The 25,343-nt window shown below is 43.0% G+C and overlaps 1 protein-coding gene across 4 annotated transcripts in view; it reads right to left on the reverse strand.

Annotated features, from left to right (window-relative positions):
- Window positions 1–4,734: 4,734 nt before the first annotated feature.
- Window positions 4,735–25,343, reverse strand: part of PDGFRA (platelet derived growth factor receptor alpha) — a 47,781-nt gene continuing 27,172 nt past the window's right edge. For all 4 annotated transcript variants that reach the window (XM_086407664.1, XM_086407666.1, XM_086407665.1 and 1 more), the window contains exons 13-23: window positions 24,865–24,969; window positions 24,378–24,488; window positions 23,969–24,122; window positions 22,791–22,957; window positions 19,829–19,944; window positions 19,353–19,475; window positions 18,157–18,268; window positions 16,423–16,522; window positions 16,207–16,312; window positions 14,717–14,958; window positions 4,735–8,148 (exon numbers count right to left, since the gene is read on the reverse strand). In XM_086407664.1, coding sequence (XP_086263790.1) covers window positions 8,001–8,148; window positions 14,717–14,958; window positions 16,207–16,312; window positions 16,423–16,522; window positions 18,157–18,268; window positions 19,353–19,475; window positions 19,829–19,944; window positions 22,791–22,957; window positions 23,969–24,122; window positions 24,378–24,488; window positions 24,865–24,969 — 1,484 coding nt within the window. In that variant the 3' untranslated portion in view covers window positions 4,735–8,000. The remainder of the gene's footprint in view (window positions 8,149–14,716; window positions 14,959–16,206; window positions 16,313–16,422; window positions 16,523–18,156; window positions 18,269–19,352; window positions 19,476–19,828; window positions 19,945–22,790; window positions 22,958–23,968; window positions 24,123–24,377; window positions 24,489–24,864; window positions 24,970–25,343) is intronic.

Genomic DNA, 25,343 nt, shown 5'->3' on the forward strand with positions numbered 1-25,343 from the left:
TTTCTTTGTTTTCTATAGAGTTGAGGTATGATGGTTGGGTTGAATATGTATAAGAACAGAAAATAACCTTAATTTATTAATGTCCCATAACTCCCCCTAAATACCTATTCTGTAGAGTTCCTTCTTTCTGTCCCTTTAGATTTAGTCAACTCATTGATACTCCTTGTCATGTTTAGATAATAAAATATTCTCTACTTCCACCAGTACAGTAACCATAAACTCTGAACTTCATATGCAGCTTTAATTTCTACTTCTCCACCTTCAACCTCCTGAAGAAGTAAAGGCTGTAGTAGTAAAGAGATGAGTATGATCAATGTCTTCTCTATTTTCCTCAGCTAGAGCTTTTTTATTCCTCCTCTACTCACTTGCCTCTGGACTCTCCAGGTTTGGATGAAGGGTATCATCTGGGGAAGAAATAAAGAAGATGAGAGAGATCTTAACATGACTGGTACTATGCTGAGTTAGTGTCAAGACTATGAGGTGTCTGACAGTTTATCCTATTTGCAAGCTAACAAGTTAGCCCCCCACAGTTTCATGGATGCTGCCAAAGACACAAGACTCTTGTGTCAGAAACAAAGGACTTTGTGGGAGTTTCCTGGTTGCCCAGTGGTTAGGATTCTGGGCTTTTATTGCCATGGCCTGAGTTTAACCCCTAGACAGGGAACTGAGATCCTGCAAGCTTCATGGTGCAGCCAAAAAAAAAAAAAAAGGCTTTCCTAGTCATAATACAGTAAATAGCGTGAACCTTGCATTTATGTCAGCTCTCCCTGTCCCCCAAGCCCTACAGGGGCAATGCAAAGTGGCCTGGATGGGTGGTACATGGGCAACAGGTTTGTGTCACAGCTGAAGAAACCTAAGTTTAGGTAATACCAGTCTCTTATAATGGACTGCAAGCAAATCTGACCAACCTTTGTCCCAGAAAGAGACATAGTACTGGCCATCCAAAAATCTGCCCTCTTCTCTAGTGGAGTTATGGGATATTAATAAATTAGGATTATTCTCTATTCTTATACATGTTCAACCCAACCATTGCACCTTGACTGTATAGAAAACAGTAAGAAAACAATGGCAATTTCCTACTCCTAGTAAGAATGATTGTATTTTTACTAACACAACATTGTAAATCAGCTATACTCTGTCTTCCATGATACAGAGATCTCATCACTTGTATCAGTTTTTGAACTTCAGGGCTTAAAACAGAGTCTAGCTCAACAGCATCAAAGAATAGAAGGATGGAGTTTGGAAGGATGGGTGCGAAGGTGGCCATGGTGTCTGAAATCAGGCAAAGACAAGAATTTCAGGAAGCAAGGCCCCCAGGTCTGGCTAACCCTGCCCCAGCTCCCATTTTTAAATGTTCCAAAAACACCTGTGTCCTCTGGTTGCAGAAAAGCTTTTGTTTTTTCAGACGGCTCCATCTATATCCTACTCCTCTGGCTTTTGTTACTCCCAGGTAAGGACTGTGGCCTCCACCTACCAGTTTTCTGCTCTGAGCTGCTCTACCATCACACAACATCCCCCTTGAGTAAATTAGCTGGTTGGAATCAAGTCTGCCAGCTGCCTCATTTAGGTGTAAGCATTCTAGAGATCTCTTGGACAGCAAGAAGATCAAACCAGTCAATCCTAAAGGAGATTAGTCCTGAATATTCATTGGAAGGATTGATGCTGAAGCTGAAGCTTCAATACTTTGGCCACCTGATGTGAAGAACTGATTCATTGGAAAAGACCCTCATGCTGGGAAAGATTGAAGGCAGGAGGAGAAGGGGACAACAGAGGATGAGATGGTTGGATGGCATTACCAACTCGATGGACATGAGTTTGAGCAAGCTCTGGGAGTTGGTGATGCACAGGGAAGCCTGGTGTGCTATACTCCATGGGGTCACAAATAGTCAGACACAACTGAGTGAATGAAATAATCTGAACTGAACTGATTCTAGAGATCAACAAAACACAGAAAAGGCTGTCCTCTAATATATATTTGTTGAAGGAATTAATCAAAAAGTGACTTTCTGGAAACGGATCATTTGCATCATGGTCTCATGTATTTTCTCCAACTAGGAAACCAAACCCCAACCTTTCTGCAAAGAAAGGATGTCTAATTATCTCAGGCTAATGAAAGATGCATCCACTCTGGCACTGTCTTCATATACACCAGATATCACACACCATCCAGTAGGAGAGCAAGCTCAACAAAATAAGAAATGTGATGCAACATTCAGGACAGAGACGGAAAAGCTTTTGCTTCATTTCAAAGAGTTACTTAATTCCTAATCAAGTCTAAAACTTTGACCATCCGAACAATTGGCAGCTTAAGCACCACACAGAAAATACTGGATCTGATTCTGTTTGGAGCAGTCAGCATGAAATGTAATGAAATTCAAAATAGACAGGATACACATGCTCCAGAGGGAAGTCATTAATACCCATGAATAATGATAAAGCAAAATACCATCTGCCAGGATAATGTAGCAAATCTTTTTAAAATTCCAATTAGCCTATAAACCAGAAACAGGGTACAAATATGCTCCCCTGGCCACGTGAGATCATGTGTCCTTGACGTCTCCATCGCTTTATATGTAGACAAGAATGTGAGTGATGGAAACATTATCCGTATATGAATACATTTTGAAGTATATGTGCATTATTCTTTAGGGCACGGATGCTATTTATGTAACTGGGTGGAACAGAATGTTGTAATCTGCTAATTAAAGCCACATACATATTTTCACATATATTTTAATGATGAGGGCAAAAAATTGTTATAAACACAGTACATTAATTTTGCTGTAACCGTGGTTGGACTTAATCCTTATGTGTATTTGGAGTCAGAGATAATGAAGCATTTCTATCGCCTTGTTATCCCAGGGAAATTGCCTAGTTTATGATGGCTTTGGATAGTCTAAGCCATTTTCCTGAGCTGTATTTTATGAAGCACATAGCTATTAAAATCATAATGTCCATTATCAGAACTGTAGTACAGCCTGAAAGAAACTTTTATATAAATGCGCCGAAGAGTTCTATAGGCCAGCTTAGTTCACTTGTCCTTTGAAACATTTCAAGAAGCAAAGCAACCTACTTCTGAATACAGACATTTCTCGGTAACTGTTTCTTTTCCACGGTTCATTGCAAACAACACTGGAATTAGTATATTTGGAATTCCTAATCCCAGTGTTCTTATTACTGAGCTGTATGATTTTTAGAAATCACGTGGTTTCCTCGGCTATAAGCCTTTCCTGCTTCAAAGCACTACTGTAAGATTCAGCATAAGTAAAGGTGACAAGGATCTCTGAAAAGTTTTAAAACCTTCCGACAGTAAAAGTCATTTTATTATCATGACTGTATCAAGTAGACAGAATTGCCTGCATTAAATTAAGAGATAGAATTATACACTGAAAAGGAGAACAAAAAGATCTCTGGGCAGGCTTGGAGCACTGATTTGATGCTAGATTAGCCAGCTATTGTTTAATCAGCGGAATTATTGTTCCTGAAGCTCTGTTTCCCTCCTGGGGCTGAAACCAGAGGTGGAGCCAACACCTAACCTGCAGCCAAGCTCCTTTCAGCTTTAACTCCAAGGCTTTAGTCTGCAGGCTACCTGAATGCAGGCAATAAGGATTTATGTTGGCATAACAAGTATATTCCAATTATTAACAACATAATCAATTTCCAGTATCCATGAGTTGAAAATACAGTGAGTTGCACCTTTTTTTAATCCCTAAAGTCTTTTGTTTCCATGTGCTTCACAATACAAAACCCACATCTTCCCATACGTATCACATCACAGCGAGCCATGTGAGGCAGAGGAAACCCGAGCAAACTGCAGGTAATCAGTAAAGCAGGTGATTCACATGCAGATGTTCAAGCATTTACTGTGACAATCATATGAAGGCTTGGGCTCAACCTCAAATTCCTGCACTCTTTAGCATAGCCATTTGTTTTCAGGAATCTCGTCTACGAAACACTACTATATGTCCACAAGGATGTATGTGCAAGGATGTCTGTGAAGTCATTTAAATAGCAAAGGATTAGAAACTATAAATCTATCTACAGAAAATGATTGCATAAATTATGGTACATGTACACCATGGGATACTATGCAGTTGATAAAGAATGAGGGAGGCCTATCTACATATACTTCTGACAGAGCTCTCTAAAAGATGGCACTTAGAGAAAAACACTGGGACTTCCCTGGTGGTCCAGTGGGTAAGACTCTGAGCTCCCAATGCAGAGGGCCCCGGGTTTGATCCCTAGTCAGGGAACTTGATCCCATACTTGCAACTAAGAAGTTCACATGCCACAGCTAAGATCCAGTGTAGCCAAAATAAATAAATATTAAAAAAATAAAAACACACCATGGACTCTGATAAAGATGTGTCAGTGTAGGTTCATCAATTGTAACAAAGGTGCCCCTCTGTGGGGGAGGATAGCGGTGGGGGAAGCTAAGTCAAGCATGTGTTGAGGGAGGGAGTATGAAGGAAATCTGTACTCCTGCTCAATTTTGCTATGAATTTTAAAATGCTGTTTTAAAAAATGAAAGGTATTTTAAAAAAAAAGGAAAAAGAATAAAACACATTACAAAGCATTATGTAAAGTACAATCCCATTTAGGTAAAATATAAAGCAGATGGGTACATGTGTATGTATATAAGCAGATACACAAAAAGAGAACTGAAAGGATCAAAGAAGACACACAAAACTACAATTCTGCCTCTGAGAAATGGGGAAGGGACAGGGAAGTAGATATGGTCAAAAAAGACTTTAATCTTTTATTTTATGCACGTCTACAGTGTTTGAATGGTGTCCAGAGTCAATGCAGTCCCGTATCCCATGTACAGGCAAAAATGCACAAAATGCTACAATGCTTCTATAACAAACACAAGACAAGGTCAAAGATGAGCCAAGGGCCAGTCAACTTTAGGTTAAACGCTGGGTCTGAGAGCTAACTCAAATAATGTTTACACTTTTCTACTAATTTCACTAAAACCATAATACAGAGTCCTATTGCGATGTCACTGAGAAAGTAAATTAAACAGGATTGCTTTCATTTATACTGTTAAACTAAAGACAAAAATGCTAAAACCTTAGCATAACTTTAAATTATATATATCTCATTTATTGAAATATAAAGATCTTCATTTACATGTTTTAAAACAAAAACAATGAACAGGGGCATTTGTAATACAATTGTATTGGTAGACCCTTCCTACCGAGTTAGTTCTTGAACATTCACCACACCACTGTTTTGGGAACGTTTAGGTATTTTTCTCTTTATTATTTCTAAAATATAAATTTTGGACATTCAAAAGTGCAACAGTTAATGTGCCTGTGGGGAATATCACAGTTAAAAAAATATAAACAAAGGCAGTGATACAGCTTGTCATAAATGTTTTGGCAGTATTCTCCAAGTCTATATAGAAATACATATATACATATTGATGTATAACATCACTTTATCTCACGTCCCTCTTCACAAAAATAGGACCATTTTGTACAGATTGGCAGACCACATTTTAAGGACATCATCAATCATTTTTTTTAAAAATCACAAATTGTGTTTCTCAGGCCAACTTTGATTGTCTTCATAAACATAGAGAGCAGGAAGGATTGACAAATTTTCATCTGGGGTCTTTGCAGGAGGCCAAAAAGGAAACAAATCTGTGATACACTGAAAACATTACTTAAGAAAAAAAAATGCTGCCATATAAAAACTAAGGTGAGAGCATTCATTAGGACTAGAACCTGCTGGTCTGAGAATTTTCATCCAGCCCCATGATATCATGCAAGATTCAGAGGACATCAAAATGCAAAGCACCAATAAAAGGAGGCTGTTTGAGGAAGAGGAAAGGGAGTGATCAGCGGAGTGCTTGAGCTGTGATTCTAGAAACACAAATGTATTTCAAGTCTAAGTGGCTCTACAGAACCTCATCAGGTTTTGTTTTTTAATCGGCCAATCTGGCTCAGTCTTCACGCTTACCGTGAAAAAGGTGGGGCTTGCATTGAGATTACACCAGTAGGTAGTCAAGTACCTTGTTATTGCTTCCACATCTCCCAAAGCATCACCTGCCAGGAGCGCACACAGTGATTGCGGTAATCACAGTCCATGTTTCATTCATAGGGTGTCAGCAATTAAGTGGTATCGCAAAGAATGCTGATGAACCCATGATGACCAGTTTGACAGTTTGGATGGATGTGACGATTTGTCCTCCCATCTAACCCCGAAATATCAGTAACACTTAAAAAAAAAAATTTCACCAAAATATTGACTTGATCATACAGAGACTTGGTACACTGAATCGCATCATTTTTGTACATGCCTTTTGAGGGGAAGTTGGTGGGAAGAGAGTTCAGTTCCCCCTAAGCAGGGAGAAGATCTGCCAAACCAAGATTTGGCTTGCTGAGTCTCAGCAAGGACTGGAAAGTAAAATTAAGGGTAGCAATTACTAGATATGTGGCATTAAATGTCACTGACCCAAAGGCAAAGATTTAAATAGTAGGCTTCTTACATGTTTGATCTCTAGCCCAGTTCCTAATTTCAAATTATTTCTTCCCATGGCAACTTCCTGTCATCTATGCCGGTGTTCCCCAGATCTGGCTGAGCAGAACAGCCAGGATGTTTATAAAAACACAGGTCTCTGCTCCCCTAGAACTGACAATTCAGAATCTCTGGGATGGGGATGTAGAATCTGGTAATTCTGGTTGCCAGTTACAAATGGTGACCAAGGGTCCGGGCTAAGGCACACAGCACCTTCACTGAACAATGCCTTTACTGTCTCAGACTTTCAAACCGTTTCTCCTGAGGGTAAGAGACAAAGGAAGGGAGCTCCAGTTCAGGGCATCCTTCTGAATTTTTCCTGAAAAATTCACAAAATGAAAAATATATACATGTGTTGAGATGCACCAGAATTATCACAAGGCATGAACAAACCTCTGCAAATCCAGTCTTTTTGCTGATAAATACCTTTTCCACTGGACAATAACATGAGAAGTCATGTTAGGCACAGACTCCTGCCTTAATATTGAGGACCTTAGGATCTAGGGGTTTTATTTATTTATTTCAAATCTCATTACTTTAAAGGGCAGTTAATTGTTTTTAGTACAATGGATTAGGGAACCTACTCAGTACAGTTAAAAACTCTGACTTCAGAAGACACTACTTTTATTTTGTTCAACTAAATTTCCTCCACTAAAGCTATAACCATATTTTATAGAGAAACATGTTATTTAAGAGAATGTCAAAAACTGTCAGACTTGTCACCTATTTAGTAAGGATTTTTTTTAAATTGTGCTTTTTCTGTAGGGAAAACATGTTACATATTACACATTTAGAATTACTGATAACAGTAGTATTATTATAAACGTAGATTACAATATGAGTTGTTGGGCTTATAAATGACCCAAATCTAATAAACAAAGTTGGTTAATTATTCTTTATCTCCTCAACACTAAAAAAAAAAAAAAAAGCAAAATGCTATAGTACCAGTACCTTTTAAGGTTCAAAAGTGGTTTTGCATGTACTTCACAACAAAGTTCAACAGCAGCTGATACCAGGTTTCAAGCAGGAAGTACATGGATGGACTGAGTGGTCTCTCCAGAAGTCCAGAGAAGTTAATACAAATCAAAACACATCCTTGGTTAGAGTTATTTACATAATTACAATGCTGGAGTTTTGTTGCAGTAAAAGTTGTGTCCGTTGGAATCTCACCAATGCCCTTGAAACACAAAGTCCATCTTCCATGGCCCATGATTTCCTTGTCCATCTACCTCCAAACTTCACACACCAATGAGATGCTACTGAAACACTGCCAGAGGCAACGCCAAAAAAGTTCATTTCAAAATATCCCAATCATTCATCTTTAGAAGGCTCCCAGAGGCCATTGGCTGGGAACTTCTCTTTACACACCATCCAAGTCCTCCTCTCAAACTTTGCATTGCAATAAAGTGGTTTTCTTAAAAGGATCCAAGGTGGGTCCAGGAGTGGAAGTCCCACCCCCTCCCCGAATCTGCCAGTTACAGGAAGCTGTCCTCCACCAGATCCGAGGAGTCTATGCCAATGTCGTCCATCATGTCGATGTCCTCGATGGTCTCATCCTCTCTCTTGATGAACGTAGAACTGCTGGAACCTGTCTCAATGGCACTCTCTTCAGAGGTCTGTGAGCTGGAAGAGGAAAAGAATAGGAAAAATCATGATCAGACCAACTAGAATACAGTGGTGGTTCCAAGGTGGCCTCCCAAAGGCAAAGGAGCTCTTCCTGTGACATCCTTTGGCTTTCAAATCCAGGCTGCTCAGCCAGGCATGATTCTTCCACCAAGCCAGAAGCAGCCCCCACCACTGCAGTGGGCTACATGGTCATTTCAACTTCCCTTCTCTTCTGCCAAATCTTCCGAGTTGCTAACAAGCTGTGACCGTTTCTACTCTCCCTACTCAACTCCAGTGGAAGAGAAAACAAGCACTGCCTGAGCAAAAGGCCTGGGGAAGAAAAAGCAGAGGGATGAAATCAGGGGCAAAGTTCAGCTGAGTTAGTCACTTACTAGCCCTGCAACCTCCTGAATGTCCAAACTGTGATCTCAGGATCTCAGCCCATGACCCAGGAATGTCCTCCTCATACATCCAACCCCCTTGAGTCCAGGTGAAGGCTCTTTACTTACTAGAGGAGCATCTGAGAGGGGAGTTTTAGAGTCAGAAAGCATGAGTCGGACACGACTCAGTGACTGAATGCACACACACACACATATGCAACCGCATGGACTGCAGCCCACCAGGCTCCTCTGTCTATGGGATACCCCAGCCAAGAACACTGCAGCAGATTGCCATTTCTTTCTCCAGGAGATCTTTCCAACTCAAGAACTGAACCTGGGGGCTTCCCTGGTGGTCCAGTGGTTGAGAGCTTGCCTTGCAAGGCAGGAGACACTGGTTCGATCCCTGGTCCAGGAGGATCCCATATGCTGTGGGGCAGCTGAGCCCGTGTGCCTCACCTACCAAAGCCCGAGCACCCTAGAGCCTGTTCTCCGCCACAAGGAGAGGCCACTGCAGTGAGAAGCCTATGCTCCTCAACTACAGAGTGCCCCACGCTCCCTGAAACTGGAGAAAGCCTGCACGTAGCAGTGAAGACTCAGCACAGCCGTAAATAAATAAATATTTAAAAAAAAATTGAACCCACATTTCTTGTGTCTCCTGCACTGCACTTTACCACTGAGCCATTGAGGAAGCCCACATGTATGTATACATATCATATATATGTAAATGTGATAAAATGTTAACAACAGCTAAATCTAAGTGGTAGAAATAATCTTTCAATTTTTATGGATATTTAAAATTTTTCACAAAACTTTTAGAAAATATTCTTTAGGGCCTCCAGACTGTCACTGTCACCTGGCGCCTTGCCTTCTCTGAACTCTTACTATCTTATCGGTATCCTGCCTTGTATTGCTAAATTTTTATGTATCTCTTTTAGCTTCAAGTGGGCTTTCCTGGTGGCTCAGAAGGTAAAGAATCTGCCTGCAATTCAGGAGACCTGGTTTCAATCCCTGGGTCAGGAAGATACCCTAGAGAAGGGAATGGCAACTCACTCCAGTATTCTTGCCTGGAAAATCCCATGAACAGAGGAACCTGGCGGGCCACAGTCCATGGGGCCACAAAGAGTCGGACACAACTGAGCAACTGACATGTTCACTTAGCTCTAGCAGATTTTCGTCTGCTGACAGGCAGGACTGTGGCTTCCCCTCCTCATGGTGGGGCTATATAGCACCGCACTCCACATGTTACAAAAGCCCTACCACTGGCTGGGCAGCCACACCACAGGATGGAGTCTCCCATACGCACACCAAACCGGGGCTCTCGACCCTTTCCACTGTTTCCTGCCTGACAGGCCAGGCTGGACCCTCATTCTCTCTCCCCTCCTTTTCATATCAGTTTCCAAGCAGAGAACTAAGACTGGCCAATAGAAGCCCACAGGAAACGGCCTGCTGCCCTCTACCCCCGGGCCCCTGTGGCCCAGAGAGTTCTTAGAACCGACGGCGCTACTGGACTGAGGTTCCCCTTCACAAACCCCAACACGGGCCCTTCCTCAAGACTGAGCTTTAGCTCAGTTCCCAGTCTGTACTTCATCCTCCCCACCCCCACTCCCACCTTGGTTCTAGAACCTCACTGTGACCCCCAGTCCCCTTGGCTGGTCTTAATAACTATCCAGTCCTGGCAGCCTCTCCCCCCAGGAAACCAGACCCAGTTCCTGGGACCTCAGCCAGTGGCTGGAGTGCGGGCACATTCTTCTACTGAGACTGAGCACCACATCATCCTTGCTGCTCACTGGGCTTCAGGGTGGTCCTGATGCTGATGACTGCATTTATTTCTGATTCCTGAGTCACAATATCCACCTTGTAGGGCCTGGCTCCTGATAGGCTCTGACCTAGCACCCCCAAGTCCTTTGAAGCAAGGCCCTGTCTTCCTCAGGCTCACTCACCAACCAAGGCCAAGCCTCCTGTGCCTGGGGAAGGACTTCCACAAGACCACCATGCTCACTCCTGCCTGCCTACACAGAGAGCATCCCAGCTTTTACAGGTTGAATTGTATCCTGCCAAATTCCTATGTTGAAGTCCCAACCCTCAAATGTGACCATATGTGGAGACAAAGCCTTTATGGAGATACTTAAAGCTAAATGAAGTCATAGGATGGGACTCTAGCCCGGTAGGATTGGTGTCTTAAAAAGAGGAAGAGACACCAGAGATGCACACACAGGAAAAGCCCTTGTGAAGACAGTGATAAGATGGCCATGTGCAAGCCGAGGAGAGAGGCTTCAGGAAAAACCAAACCTGCAAACACCTTGATTTTGAAATTCTAGCCTCCAAGAGCGGGAGAAATAAATTCCTGTTGTTCAAGCCCCTTCGTCTGTGGTACTGTGTTATGGCAGCCCAAACTAACATATTCACCATCTCAGCCCACCTGTCAGGACTGGTCTCACTGACCCAGTGCAGTCATTTGGGACATACTTTGTGTGATTCAAAGAAGACCAATAGGAATAGGTGCTAAATTCTTAAGTCCAGCTTTGTGTACACCCCCCCGCCCCGCCCCCGCCCCAGGACAGTTCCTGGCATCTTTCTAATGTTATTTATCCCAATGCAAGTTTCTAACTTTGTTTAGAAGCAGAACCCTTTTTTATAGTTGAACTATTCAGATCCCTCAAACTCAGTGTAACCAAATAGATGACAGATCTGGGGTAAAGTGCTCCAAGACCCTCCTTTCTATCCCCATGAAATTCAACAAAAGCTACCCAAAATTTGGAGAAGCACTGCTTGCTAAAGGAATACAAACACATTTAAAAATTGTTCTAAGCAGAGGATAAACAGAAAGGTAAGTCTGATAGGCCACTTTCCCCCATCTCCAAATCTCATGTGTCAAAAACAAAAATAATTTTATACTTTTAAAATTACCTGGTGCATACAAATAAACAAGGTTGTCTATATCTTACATCTAAATTGGTTAAGAACTCACAATTGTAAGCTTCCAAAATAATAATGCTATGTGCTGCTGCTAAGTCGCTTCATTCATGTCCGACTCTGTGCGACCCCACAGACGGCAGCCCGCCAGGCTCCGCCATCCATGGGATTCTCCAGGCAAGAACACCGGAGTGGGTTGCCATTTCCTTCTCCAATGCATGAAAGTGAAAGGTGAAAGTGAAGTCGCTCAGTCGTGTCTGACTCTTAGCAACCCCATGGACTGCAGCCTTCCAGGCTCCTCCATCCATGGGATTTTCCAAGCAAGAGTACTGGAGTAGGATGCCATTGCCTTCTCCGATGCTATGTGCTTCTGCTTAAATATTTTTATGTAGTCAACTGAATGTGGAAGAGACAGAAATATCCTGAATGAAGACGGGAATAGAGAGAAAGAGAGAAACTCATAAGCAACTTGGACCTTGATCCAAGGGCCAATATCACCACCTTCTCCTGCCTCTGTCCAAGGGTTATGGAAAGAGAGAAAGGAATTAGAGCATGGCCCCTCCATCTGGACCATGTGAACCAGTGGTTCTGGTCATGGCTGTGCATTAGTATCACTTTGGTAATGAATGAATAGGTCTAGGTACAATCACCAGTGGCTGCTATTGTCCCAAAAAGAGAGACAGCCATACAGTATGTACCTCCTGTACACAGCACCACCTTTGCAGGACACTTGGCAAAAATCTACTGAGTCAGATCAAGCCTCTAGACTACTACCAAATTACAACAAATATAGGAGACAGAAGCATATGATAAAACACACACAGTAAAGCAAGCAGAAAAATTCTGAATGTGGGAGTGGGAACTCTTCAGGCAAATGCTCTGGTTTTTACACAAATAATATTCAAGGGGGCAAAAAGAGGCAGGACGAATGTATATAGCTCTATCAACCAATGGCAATGTGTTGTGTGACTCTTATTTGGGTCTTGAATAGGACAAACTAAATGTAAAACAATATTTGTGAGAATCAAGGGAATTTGAACACAGACTGAATATCTGATGCTCTTCACTATTTACTGTCAATTTGGAGGGGTGATATGATGGTACTGGAGCTGTCTCTAATAACTATAGTTATTTTAAAAAACAGAGCCCTTATTTTTTTTAGATATATGCTGAAATATTACAGATGGAATGATATGATGTCTAGGATCTGCTTTAAAACAATCTAGAGGGAAGTGATGGAGTAGGTACGGCTATGGAAGTTATACAAGCAGACTGGTCATGAGTTCAAAAATGTTGAAGTTGAGTGATGGGCAGCTCACAGTTCCCGACTTTACTTGAATCATGCATGTTAGAAATTTTCCATAATACAAAGTTAGACAGGAAAAAAAACACAAATCAGCCAGAGAGTACTTGGGCCTCACTGAGATTACAATATGTTGGTCCAGGCGAGGCTTGTATAGCAGTAGTTTTCAAATCTCCCCAGGTGGTCCCAGTGTGCAACTAGGATTAAGAACCACTGACGCAGCATCAGATAGCCCAGAACAACCTGTCTCTCCACTTGTTCCTCAGTTCCAGTGACTAATAAAGAAACCAGCAAGAGAGGCTTATATTACTTCAATAATCACAACTGCTGTGTCAGTTTGATCAAATTACCTGAGGATTTAGGTCAAAGGTTCTCCATCAGGGAAGCACGTTCCTCCCTGTCCTATACCTCCACCAGCTCAAGGGGGCAAATATAGGCCGACATTGGTCTTAACAATATTTTTTTGGATCTGTCTCCTCAGCCAAAAGCAACAAAAACAAAATTAAAAAACGGGACTTGATCAAACTGAAAACCTTTTGCATAGCAAAGGAAACCATCAATAAAATAAAAAGGCAACCTACTGAATGAAAGAAGATATTTGCAAAAAATATGTCTGATAAGGGATTAATAACCAAAATAAATAAAGAACTCATACAACTCAACATCAAAAACACAGTACAATTAAAAAATAGACCCAGAACCTGAATAGGGATCTTTTCAAAGGCATACAGATGGCCAACAAGCACATGAAAAGATGGTCCACATCACTAATCATCAGAGGAATGCACATCAAAACCACGAGCTCTCGCCTCATGCCTGTCAGAATGGCTATCATTAAAAAGACAAAAAAGAATAAGCCTGGCAAGGATATGGGAAAAAGAGAACCCTAGCAGTACACTGTTGGTGGGAATGTAAATTAATACAGCCACTATGGAAAACATTATGGAGGTTCCTCAAAAAATTAAAAATAGAACTCTTAGGTGTGTGCTAAGTCACTCCAGTTATGTCTGACTCTACAACCCTATGGACTGTAGCCCACCAGACTCCTCTGTCCATGGGATTCTCCAGGCAAGAATACTAGGGTGGGTTGCCATGCCCTCCTTTAGGGGACCTTCCTGACCCAGGGATCGAACTCATGTCTCTTATGTCTCCTGCACTGGCAGGTGGATTCTTTACCACTAGCGCCACCAAGGAAGCCCCCCAAAACTACCATATAGTCCAGAAATTCCACTTCTGGGTATTTATCCAAAGAAAATGAAAACACTCATTCAAAAAGACATGCACCTCAATGTTCATAAGAGCATTATTTATGATAGTCATGATATGAAAGTAAGCTAAATGCCCATCAACAGATGAACAGATAAAGAAGATACAGTACATATAAATACACACAATGAAACATGACTCAGCCATAAGAGTGAAATCTTGCCATATGCAGCAAAACAAATAGACCTGGAAGGTATTTTGCTCAGTGAAATAAATCAGACAGAGACAAACACCATATATTTTCACTTGTATACAGAATCTAAAAAACAGAACAAATGAAACAGAAATAGACTCACTGATACAGAGAACAAACTGGCGGCTACCAGAGGGGAGAGGGGTGGGGGGAGGGGCAAAGTAGGTGAACAGGATTAGGAGGTACCAACTCCCAGTTATAAAATACATAAGTCACAGGGATACAATGGACAGCACAGGGAATACAGTCAATATACTAACTTCATATAGCATGTAATCTATAAAAATATTGAATCACTATGTTGTACCCTGACACTAATAAATATTGTAAGTCAACTACACTTGAGTAAATTTAAAAGAACAAAACATTTTTCAAGAATCATCTAGGAAACATTTTCAAAACTCACAGACCCCTTGGGGTTCTGCCACTGGCTCCCCCAAAACAGACTGACCAGACCACTGGGAGGGCTTCCTGGGGGCAATGGCTCCTTCCCTTAGGGTGTCAGCGGAAGCTGGCATTGGGAGCTCCTACCTGTGTCTGTTCCTCTTGCCCAGGTCTTCCTCCTCAGGAACAGGGTCGATGTCGGGCAGAGGGATGATGTAGCCGCTATCTGCACTCAGCCTCTGCTCGTCGAGGCCACCCTCCCAGTCCTTCAGCTTGTCTTCCTCATTTTTGTAGGTGACGCCAATGTAGGCGTTGTCGGAGTCCACGCGCATGCGTGCCACAGCGGGATGGTCACTCTTCAGAAAGTCCAGGTGGATCTTTTCATAACTCTGCAAACATTGATTTCACAGTTACTCAAGGGTTATTGACAGAACTGCAAATTAATACAGCCACTCAGAACTTACTATTGTTTAACTGTGCTTTCAAACAACCTCACAGATGTGGGGTTTGGACCACTGAAGGAGAATCAGATGTCAACTGTCCCCAGAGATATGGAACATGAAGAAAGGGCCACCATTGCCAGAGATCTCCTGCTGGTAGGTCTTGAGATACCAGGAACCCATTCTGCAAGTCTGGAGCTACTACTGTGTCCCCATACACATTCCCTTCTCTGGAGTTAGCATCGAACCTTCTGGTCCCCATCAGATAGTCTCTCTTGGGCTTTGATGGGTTCCCATAAGAGTTGACTAGGGCTTCCCCTGGGAGCAACATACCTGAAACTTTCTTGATCCCTATACACTGAAGAAATCTAATTAAAAAGTTAGGGACCATTGATCTAAAAAGGTTCCATAAACAAGCGCTCCAGTCTGTTCCCATCAATGCATCTTCACCAACCAGAGTGTCTTTGACTTTCCTATGGTTAATCTCCTTCCTTCCTTCTGCGTTCCTGCTGCCTCACTTAAGGCAATTGTAATGGGCAATGAGATAATCAATAAACAAAAGTATTTAACTTCCAGTTCAGCTCACACGGCTCTTCCTTGAGAAGAAGGAAGAGAAGCAGTAAGTATGGAAAGTCTACATGGCAACTAATCTGAATCTAAGAAATTGTGCCTGGGTTTCCTTCTCATCATCTCAGCAGAAAGTTGCTTCATTTATTATCATATCCTGCTTGGTTCCATGAAATTACATTTGTTCCTTTGAACAATGCTTCCTATTCCACAAAAAACCAGCTGGAACCACAGATAACAGCTGAGGTTGTTCCTTCCAGTCAGCTGGCAAAAGCCAATTTTGCATGGATTTAAGTGCATTCAAATTAGCGATTTAATGGCTGTGGATGCCCTGAGACTTCTAACTGCACAGTAGCTTCAGATACTAAAACATCTGGAGAATAAAGTGCTTACAGGTGTTGCACACTTAGGATGAATGGGAGCCGTGCAGGAAGGGGAGGGTTTTCATTCATCACTGCTACCAAGGGCCTGGGGAGCATTGCATGAAGCCGCAGCCACTGGATCACACAATCTTTTTCCTCCATTGAAAGTGTTCCATTAAAACAATACTGCTCGCTCACATAACCAGCTGTTGTCTCCTCCCCTTGTCCATCCCTTGCCACCCACCCATCTTAAGAGGCCCAGACAAACCTTTTTATATTGTCCAGGCAGCAGATTCTCCACAATTTCACTCAGGTGGTAAAAGGAGGGTCTCTTCTCTGGCTCACTGTTCCAGCACTTCACCATGATCTCGTAGCTGGAGAAGCACAGGACTCAGAGTGGGCACGGAGAGGATGATCAGGGCACCCGCACCCCCACAGACCCATCAGGCATGAACACAGGCCCACAGGATGGGGAGAGGCTCACACTTCACTGGTGGCATGGTCAGGCTTGGCCATCCGGTATCCACTCTTGATCTTATTGTAGAATGTAGAGTCCACCATCATGCCAGGGTAGGGTGTGCCACCTGAGAGGCCAGGAAGAAGACAACCAGGGTTGACAAGTATGTGGTACACTGTTGAAACACCTGGGGTGATACAGCACCTCTAGAAAACGTTTGGGGATCCCCACTTTGAAGTATCGGTTCTTTCAAGGAAATCAAGTGTTACCATCTGCTTGATTTCACAGCCCTGCCCAAATCTTAAATTTAACCAAAAGGGAAAGTCCAAACAGACATACAGGGACACACCAAAGCCTTGCTTGCATCACACCACTTAATAGTCCACCCTCCCAAACAAACCACAAGGCTGAGCTACTTTAAGGAAATGTAAGCAATTCAGGTCTATCTAGGGAAGCCAAAATGAACCGCTATTACTCAAAGGAATTCTATGCAAAATGTTTTTAAAAGTTAGCGGGAACTGAAAGAGAATGCCTACTTTCAACTTTGCTGTGATTAGAGACAAGCATTCATGTATTCATGGATTCATTTAACAACTCTTTAAGTTATTGCTTATGTATTTCATTTATAACCCTATTTCTAAAGTAAATGTAACCTATAAATCATTAAAAAAAAATTTAACCAAGACTTCTAGGTTGATCAAGTCTAGAACCCTAGCAAAAATTCTACACATCTAGAAAAAGCACAGAAGTGTTCTTCAACGTTTCTGAGTACTGGGCCTATGAATACAAAGCAAAATAGAAATCCAGAGAAATTCTGAATCACTGAGGCCAAAAAAGTCATTTTCATCAGAAATGTCCAAATAATTAAGGCAGAAGTCTTGGGATGTCTAGCTAATTCTCTGCTTTTAACAGAATATGAGACTCTCAGTTAAGCCACACACTGGGATGAACCACAGTGACATCCATGGAGGGATGAACCAAAATAGAAAAAGGCAACAAGCAGGAAAAGTCCTTTACTATCACATCAGGACAACAGTGGGTTCATGAAACATTTCACACTTTACCGGCCAAGTCCAGGTCAAGTTTAATCTCCTTCTAAAACTACTCCAGGACTCCTTTCTCTTTTCCCTGGGCTTCTATTTCAACTTAAAATCAGGACCACATAGATTATCACTAAATGTGTAAGTTTTATCTCCCCAGCTGAACTGTCCAAGGTCAGGGTCATCAGTCATCCCCTTATAAGGCCCTTAACTGGTAGCACGGGACAGCTGTGTTGTTCAGTACCTGGTGCCTGACTGACTGGAAAGTTTCTCCTCTCCAGACTGATGACCAGGAAGGGAGTCCCCATCCCCTTTCCCTCACTGCACTACTTTTCTGCATATCCATCACCATGAGTGATGGGAGTCAGGGAGGGGGACTCTCTCCTGGTGAACCCACTTAACCCAAAGTCCAAGGTGAAGAAGCGACTGGTGAGTGGGTGTCATCAGGTGCATCTCCAGTAGGAGAAAGTTCCTCTGATGTAACCCAAAGGAAAGAGGGAGGCAAAAGCCAGGAGCAAGGGCTCAGCCCCCCAAGACCCCTTCTCAGACCGCTTGGACACACACTAGCCATCGTAAGTGCACAACATGTTAATCAGCTACATTCACTTGACTAACACCAGGTATTTTAACATTATGTACATCCCAAAGCTTGAAAAACACAGCGTCTTCCTTCCAGTGTTGTCCAGAACAACCCAAACAAGCGGAGCTATTAGGCTCATACCAAGGGAAAAGATCTCCCAGAGCAGGATGCCATAGGACCAGACGTCACTCAGTGTGGTGTACAGATTGTCAAAGATGCTCTCAGGAGCCATCCACTTCACGGGGAGAAAGGTCTGCAGGGAAGGGGAAGGACATTAAACCCAGCATGTGCAGCAATAATCTACAGCAGCAAAAATAGGAAGGGCTTCTCTTGGAGCTAATAACGACTTGTGCCAGGAACTTCACTCTGCATGAGCATCTGTACTCCCAGGACTAGAAGAGTGCCTAGAGCACTAGGTGCTCTATATACATATCTTATGAATGATGGGTGCTCACTCTTGTCTCTTATGCCCTTCCAAGGAGTAACATCCAAAGATATTTAATCCTGAATTTTTATCCCAAAGGTATGAGCCTTAAGTGGACCTGTCCCCTATTTTCAGGTGTTCGTAGGAACAAAATTAAGAACAGACCCAGTGAACTGAGAGCCAATTACATTTTTGAACTGTAAGAAACAATGGGAAGATGTTAGAAAGATGGTAACAATAACCCTGTGTACGAGACTGCCAAAGAGACACCGATGTATAGATCAGTCTTATGGACTCTGTGGGAGAGGGAGAGGGTGGGGAGATTTGGGAGAATAGCATTGAAAAAAAAAAAAAAAAGAAAGAAACAATGGGAAGAAGGTTCAAATGTAGAACAGAATGACTATCTTTAAGGAAATTGTACCTCTAAAATGTATTAACTCAAATGGCTTTAACATTTCAGGGTCACAGACACCATCTGAAAATTTGATAATCTCCAAAGGTGTGCTCCTTGGAAATGAATGCACAATTTACATATTAATAGCTAACACTTTCCTGCTTTGTAAGTGCCAGGCACTGTCCTCAGCATTTTACACAAATCCACTGATCTAATGCTCCACGGCAACTCAGAAGACAGGTACTGATAACACTCCCCCGATACAGTTAGGGAAACCAAGGTACAGAATAGCCAAGTCACTTGCCCCGAGTGCCTACGCTAGTAGATGCCGAGCCGGTGCTCACACCTAGGCAGTCTGTCTGCAGAGCTTGTGGTTTGCCTACTGACCCCTGGACCCCATTCATGAATGTCATGGACTCCATGTTAAAAGTCCAGGCTGTGAATGGCTAGAAGCAACATCTGCTTTCAAAGATTCAAGTAAGGGAGGGCAAGCATGCCAAATGAGCTAGGGGCACGTACACTGCCTTTGGACACGTAGTTCGAATCATGCATGATGTCTCTGGCCAGGCCAAAGTCACAGATCTTCACGATTTTCCCTTGCGCCAGGAGGACGTTGCGAGCCGCCAGGTCCCGATGGACACACTGCACAGAAAGGGAAGACAGGATGGGGGTCAATCCACCTGCCACTGGATAGCACGCCCCCTGCAAGACTGGCCACTTAACAGGGACACTTGGAGGTGCCCGGACACCTCAGGAAGGCTGTCCTGGCCCACAGAGCTCACCCCGCCCAGGCTTTCAACCCAGTGCCTCCCAAGAGGGAGAAAGCTCTGGAGAAAAGTGGACACCTGATCCTGCCGGAGGGCCCACTCACCTTCTGGGAAGGGGTATCGAGAAGCAACGTGGCAACTGGCTCCTCCACAACTCTCCTTCCATGCTCACCTCACCCAGAGCAAGGCCTGGGTCTAAAGAGGTCTCTGTTGTCTGAACACACTTACATTTTTTGAAGCCAAAAACTCCATTCCTCGGGCGACTTGATAGGTAAAGCTCAACAAATCCAACAAAGTCAGGCCTTCTGAGTTATCATCTGAAAGGAGGTTTTTGACTTCTGAGTCTGCAGGAAAAAAATTAAATGTGTTGGCGCTAGTGAACAGCATGAAACATCAGCCACCTTGACACTCTCTCAAGGCTGGGCCACTCATTAGGCTGCAGAGGCTTGTCCAGAGAACATACCTACGATCATGTTCTCATAGTGTCTAGACCTCACAGATGAGTATACACTATGCAGAAATGTCCTCTTTAAAAAGAAATGCGGACTTCCCTGGTGGCTCCGTGGTAAAGAATCCACCTGCCAATGCAGGAGACACAGGTTCCATCTCTGGTCCAGAAAGATTCCATGTGCCATGGAACAACTAAGCCCGTGAGCCACAACTACTGAGTTCTTGCTCTAGAGCCCTAGATCCACAGCTAGTGAAGCCCATGTGCTCTACAGCCCATGCTCCACAACAAGAGAGAAGCTACCGCAATGAGAAGCCCGAGCACCACGAAGAAGAGTAGCCCCACTCGCTGCAAGTTGAGAAAGCCAGTGCAGCCATAGATAAATAATTTTTTTAATTTCAAAAATAAATAAAAAGAAATATATCCATAAATACATACACTTGGTTTAAATATATATCTCCATAATGACTAGTCTAATAGGTTCTCACACATATTTTTGTTCTTGTTTGGCTCCCAAATTTTCCTTTAGCAAATCACCTCAGCCACCTTTAAAACACATATCCACACCCACCCACACCCACAACCACACCCACACATCTTCTATGATGAATGTACAGGAAGCCTCTATGAAAAAGCAGCTTCTAGGAATTGCTTTTGTTTTTCTTTTTAAAGCCACCTTCATAGTACTTGGCTTACTTTATGAATGAAATTAGCCACCAATCAGGCTAGAGTAGCAATCTTGAAGCTCAGTGCCAAAGACTTTGCATGTAGTTCCTTTCTCTGTAACTTGCCCACTTTCCCCAGTTGGTCCTGCCTGGAAGGGTCCCAGGGTTTTCGAGGAAGGAGGCAATCTAGGCCAGCAGCTCTCAGCACTTTTTGAAAAAGCTCAGGCAAGTACAGAGTAGCTGCAGCCATTCACATTTTTCCAGCCAGAAAGCAATGGTCTGCCTGCCAACCGGGCTCGGGCTGAGCATGAATCAGGTTCTCCTGACATCTGGAGCCAGGTCCGGCCTGGGAAGCAATGGAAACTATTTTTAACAATACAGCAGGGGAGCGGAAGTGTTGGTTCCGACAAGTCTCGTTGGCCAACCTTTTAAAAGGGCTTGGAAGTTTACCCAGCTGGCACTGAGAGGTGAATGGAACTTGGAGCTGCAGCAGTGGAAAATATTATTATGTACTACGCTTTGCAAAACAAGCACATTCTTTTTTTTTTTTTTTTATGATTATACCTTTCATTCAAGAACCCTGAAACCATCCAGAGTACATCAGTGATTTTCAAAACAATTTCCATGGCAGCACAACACCTTTCAGGCAGGACCTAGGGGAGGTCTCAGACCCAGGAATACAAAATTATGTGACAAAGCATGGTCAGATCTCTCCCGAAGCCTCCTCCCAGCTCCAGGCCTGTGATTAGACTAGAACCCTGCAGGGGCCACCCCCCACCAGATGTGTGGTGGTCCATCTGGTATGGGCATCAGCTAGGCTCCCTGGAGTTTATAAATCAATCAACCCTGCCACATGCTCATCTGCTTTGAAAACAAACGGATCTTCCTTCAAACAACATTGAGTAGAAACACCCAACACCCTTGTCAGATAAAATACCTCAAACTGTCCACTTTTCAGTTTCTATCACAAATTGGGCATTAGCAAAGCTAACAGCTAGGGCGATTAAACACAGATATCAGAGATTTATATAATTGAATTTTTAAAAATAATATTAGGAATCAATAAAAGATTGCCAGATTTTAATGTTACCAAGTAAGGGCACTGAGCAAAAATAATTACCACCATACCTTCATTTAAAGCAAAAAAGGTATGTTAAACCAAAAAATGAATACTATTATGTCAGAATAAATAATTCTTTAAAATGATTACACTTTAAAATGTACAATTCAGGGATGCAATGTACAACATTATTAATATAATTAATACTGCTATATTTTATATATGAAATTTAAGAGGCTAAATCCTAAAAGTTCTCATTGCAAGGGAAAAAATTTTTCTTTTTCTTTTATTTTGTATCTATGTGAGAAAATGGATGTTCACTAAATTTATCGTGGTAATCATTCACAATGTTTGTAAGTCGAATCATTACACTGTACACCTTAAATGTATACAGCCCTGTATGTCAATCATATCTCAATATATCAATATAGTCAGACAAAATAAAATTAATAAAATAAAATTACACTTAAAATCTGAAAAATTCATTATATTAGTTCTGTCTTTATTCTTTTCCTTTTTTCAGCTCACAAGCCAGGACTTCCCTGGTGTTACAGCGATTAAGAATCTGCCTGCAAATGCAGAGGACATAGGTCTGGGAAAATTCCACATGCCTCGGAGCAACTAAGCCCCTGTGCCCAACTACAGAACCCTGCACATCTAGAGATTGTACTCCGTAACAAGAGAAGCTACCACAACGAGAAACCCGCACACCGCAGCAGAGCAGCCCTCGGTCGCCACAACTAGAGAAAGCCCACACACAGCAATGAAGACCCAGCCCAGCCAAACACAGATAAATAAATAAAAAGAGTTTAACTAGTATGAGTTCTAGTTAAAAAAATTACAGGCCAGACCCGCAAAAACGTGTCACAGACCCAGCTGTGCAGATCTGCAGTTAGGGACCATGTGGCCTGACAGTCCAGCTTACCAGGCCTGCTCACCACCTTCTGAGTATTCCAAGTATCATATTAAACCACTGGGAGATCTCAGCACCCCAAGCACAAGCAAAGACACCTTTACCTAACATGGATTTCTTCTTATACGAGGCTGGGCGATCATACAGCGCTCTCTGGATGTCCGAGTATTTAGAAACCTCTTTTCTCTCCAGCATGGGGACATACTGTGTCGTGTCAGCTTGCTTCATGTCCATGTAGTCACCATTATTTTCAAAAGATAAGATAACGTAACTGTAAAAACAGAAAAAAGGAACCTTATCCAGGGTGTCCTCTGGAGTGATCACCCGTAACTCAGTAGGTGAAGACCAGGTACCCACCATGTGTGAGGCAGTGGTGGGCACAGAGGCGGCAGGGGAATCAAAAGCACAACCACCCACATCCTTCTCGTGGGCGGTCTAGTCGGGCAGATGCGCGTTAATCAAGGATCACACACAGACCACCTCAGCTCAACTCTCTTTATTCTGTTTTTCAGTCACAGGCCAGAGAGCTTCACCACGTGACCAAGTGGCTTGGACAGACGATTCCTTCTACCCAATAAATTTAACACCAATTTGGTATCCATCGAGTAATTTAATATGAAGTGAATTCACACACATTCTGATCTTGCAGAACGTCTTATCTACAGCGATCTTTTCAGTCACTTTAGATATCGATAGTGGCAGTCATCACTTCATTGGCCTGACTGGTATGCCCGGGTTCAGCAAGGACCAGTGTCTGAAACTTGTAAATCCTCAGATAGTTTCTCACAAGATATGAGCACCAAGGCTTCCCTGGCCAGAGACACATCTGGAAGTCTGAAGTGGACCACACATAAATAGCAACTGGCTCCCAGGATGATTTCGACTCTTCCTCTCATTCAAACCTATCAGCAAAGCTTTCCCCAACATGATATCCTGTCTAAGACGCCTACAGACATGGGGTATCTCTCAGCACCATGTCACAGGGTGATGGAGCAGGGTAGTTGACTTCAAGTCTTGCTACCTCCTGGCCCTGAATCTGTAGACACGACCTCCATCAGGACATAGGTTGTCTACATTGGTGAGGCTCATAAGACATTTCCTCCCTAGAGGAGGAAATGGCAATCCACTCCAGTATCTTTGCCTGGAAAATCCCATGAACAGAGGAGCCTGGTGGACTACAGTCCCTGGGGTCCACAAGAGTCAGACACAACTGAAGCGACTGAGTGTGCACGAACGCAACCATAAGACAGTGATTCACAGCAGCGTCTGTCTCTGCACCTACCTTCTTGTGCTTTCGTCAGCCGGGTTCAATCCAAAAATGTCCAGCTCTTTCTTTGGCTTCTCTGGATGGTGGCTCAGGAAACTGTCCCTATTCTTATGCAAATAGTTGACCAAATCCCCATAGAAGCAGTACTCAGTGATGATGTAAATGGGGCCTGTGGGGTCCAAAACCAGTTGGAGATGAGCGTGAAGAACAGAGAAGCCATGAACCTACTGTATCTACAGTGGTAAAAGACACTGCTCAAGAACAGGGAGCTTCCCTCACTGGAACTCAGTCCACAACCCCATTCAACAGACTGACATTTGCTGGCGTGGCTGGAGGTACAGTGTAGGGGGATTAAAAAGCTTGGACAGTCTTCGCAATGGTAGGTGTTCTAGGAAAATCCTCACTTTCAGGTGAGCGAGCCTACCTGACTTGGTGCAGGCGCCCAGCAAGTTCACGATGTTTAAATGCGGCCCCAGGTGGGTCATTATCTTCAGTTCAGACATGAGAGCTTGTTTTTCACTGGATCTGGCTGTGGCTGTTGAAGAAATAAATCATACATCAGTTCAACTGAATTATTTATTTCCCAGAAAAAGCCAAAAGCATGGCTAACCCTACAACTAGGTATCATTTTATTTATTGTCTCAAGGGGAAATGGCTAGTTACTCAGTCTACACACTAACAACTTATCCCAAGTCTGCAGGGTAAAAAGAAGCTACTAAAAATAACTCGATTTTCCAACATATAAGTGACAAGAATGCTCTAAATAAACCTCACTGACAAGAGTCTAAATACGCAAAAAACCTAGAGTTGAAAGAACTAAGATCTAGTCCTAAATTTGACATTTACTGGCTGTGTGATTTTTGAGTTTAATATCTCCACGTTCAAGAAATCTCCAGAAAAGGGGCACTTACGTTTTAGCATCTTCACTGCTACTTTCATGACAGGTTGAGACCGACTTAATCCATAAGCAGTTCCTTCAACCACTTTCCCAAATGCACCAGACCCCAGGATCCGACCTGTGGGCAACCAGAACCATCAACACACACAGAATCAGGCATCTCATCCAATTCATATACCATGGCCAGCGATCATGGGTGCACAGCTGGGTGGTGTTTTTCCCATATGGAGAAAGCATAATAACTCCTCCAAGTCATCATGTCAAAACCAGAATTGAGCCCACAGGGAAGGAAATTAGTATAATTGCTTTTGTCACATAACATTTGCAAAGGAAAGGGAAAACGCAGACGGGAAGAAAGGAGGTGCAGCACTCCCTAGTGTGAGCACTCATCTACAGGCTGGAGAGCTGAGCCAAAGCCTGGGCTCTATGGCACGTGTTCTCTGTGGCTCTGGCCCAAACCTCCTGGCTCTCTACCCTTATGTTTTCCCCACA

Source organism: Bos grunniens, chromosome 6 (assembly GCF_055505025.1).
Source record: "Bos grunniens cultivar Pamir isolate PY7600 chromosome 6, Bosgru_T2T1.0, whole genome shotgun sequence".
In the NCBI taxonomy this organism is placed as follows: Eukaryota; Metazoa; Chordata; class Mammalia; order Artiodactyla; family Bovidae; genus Bos; species Bos grunniens.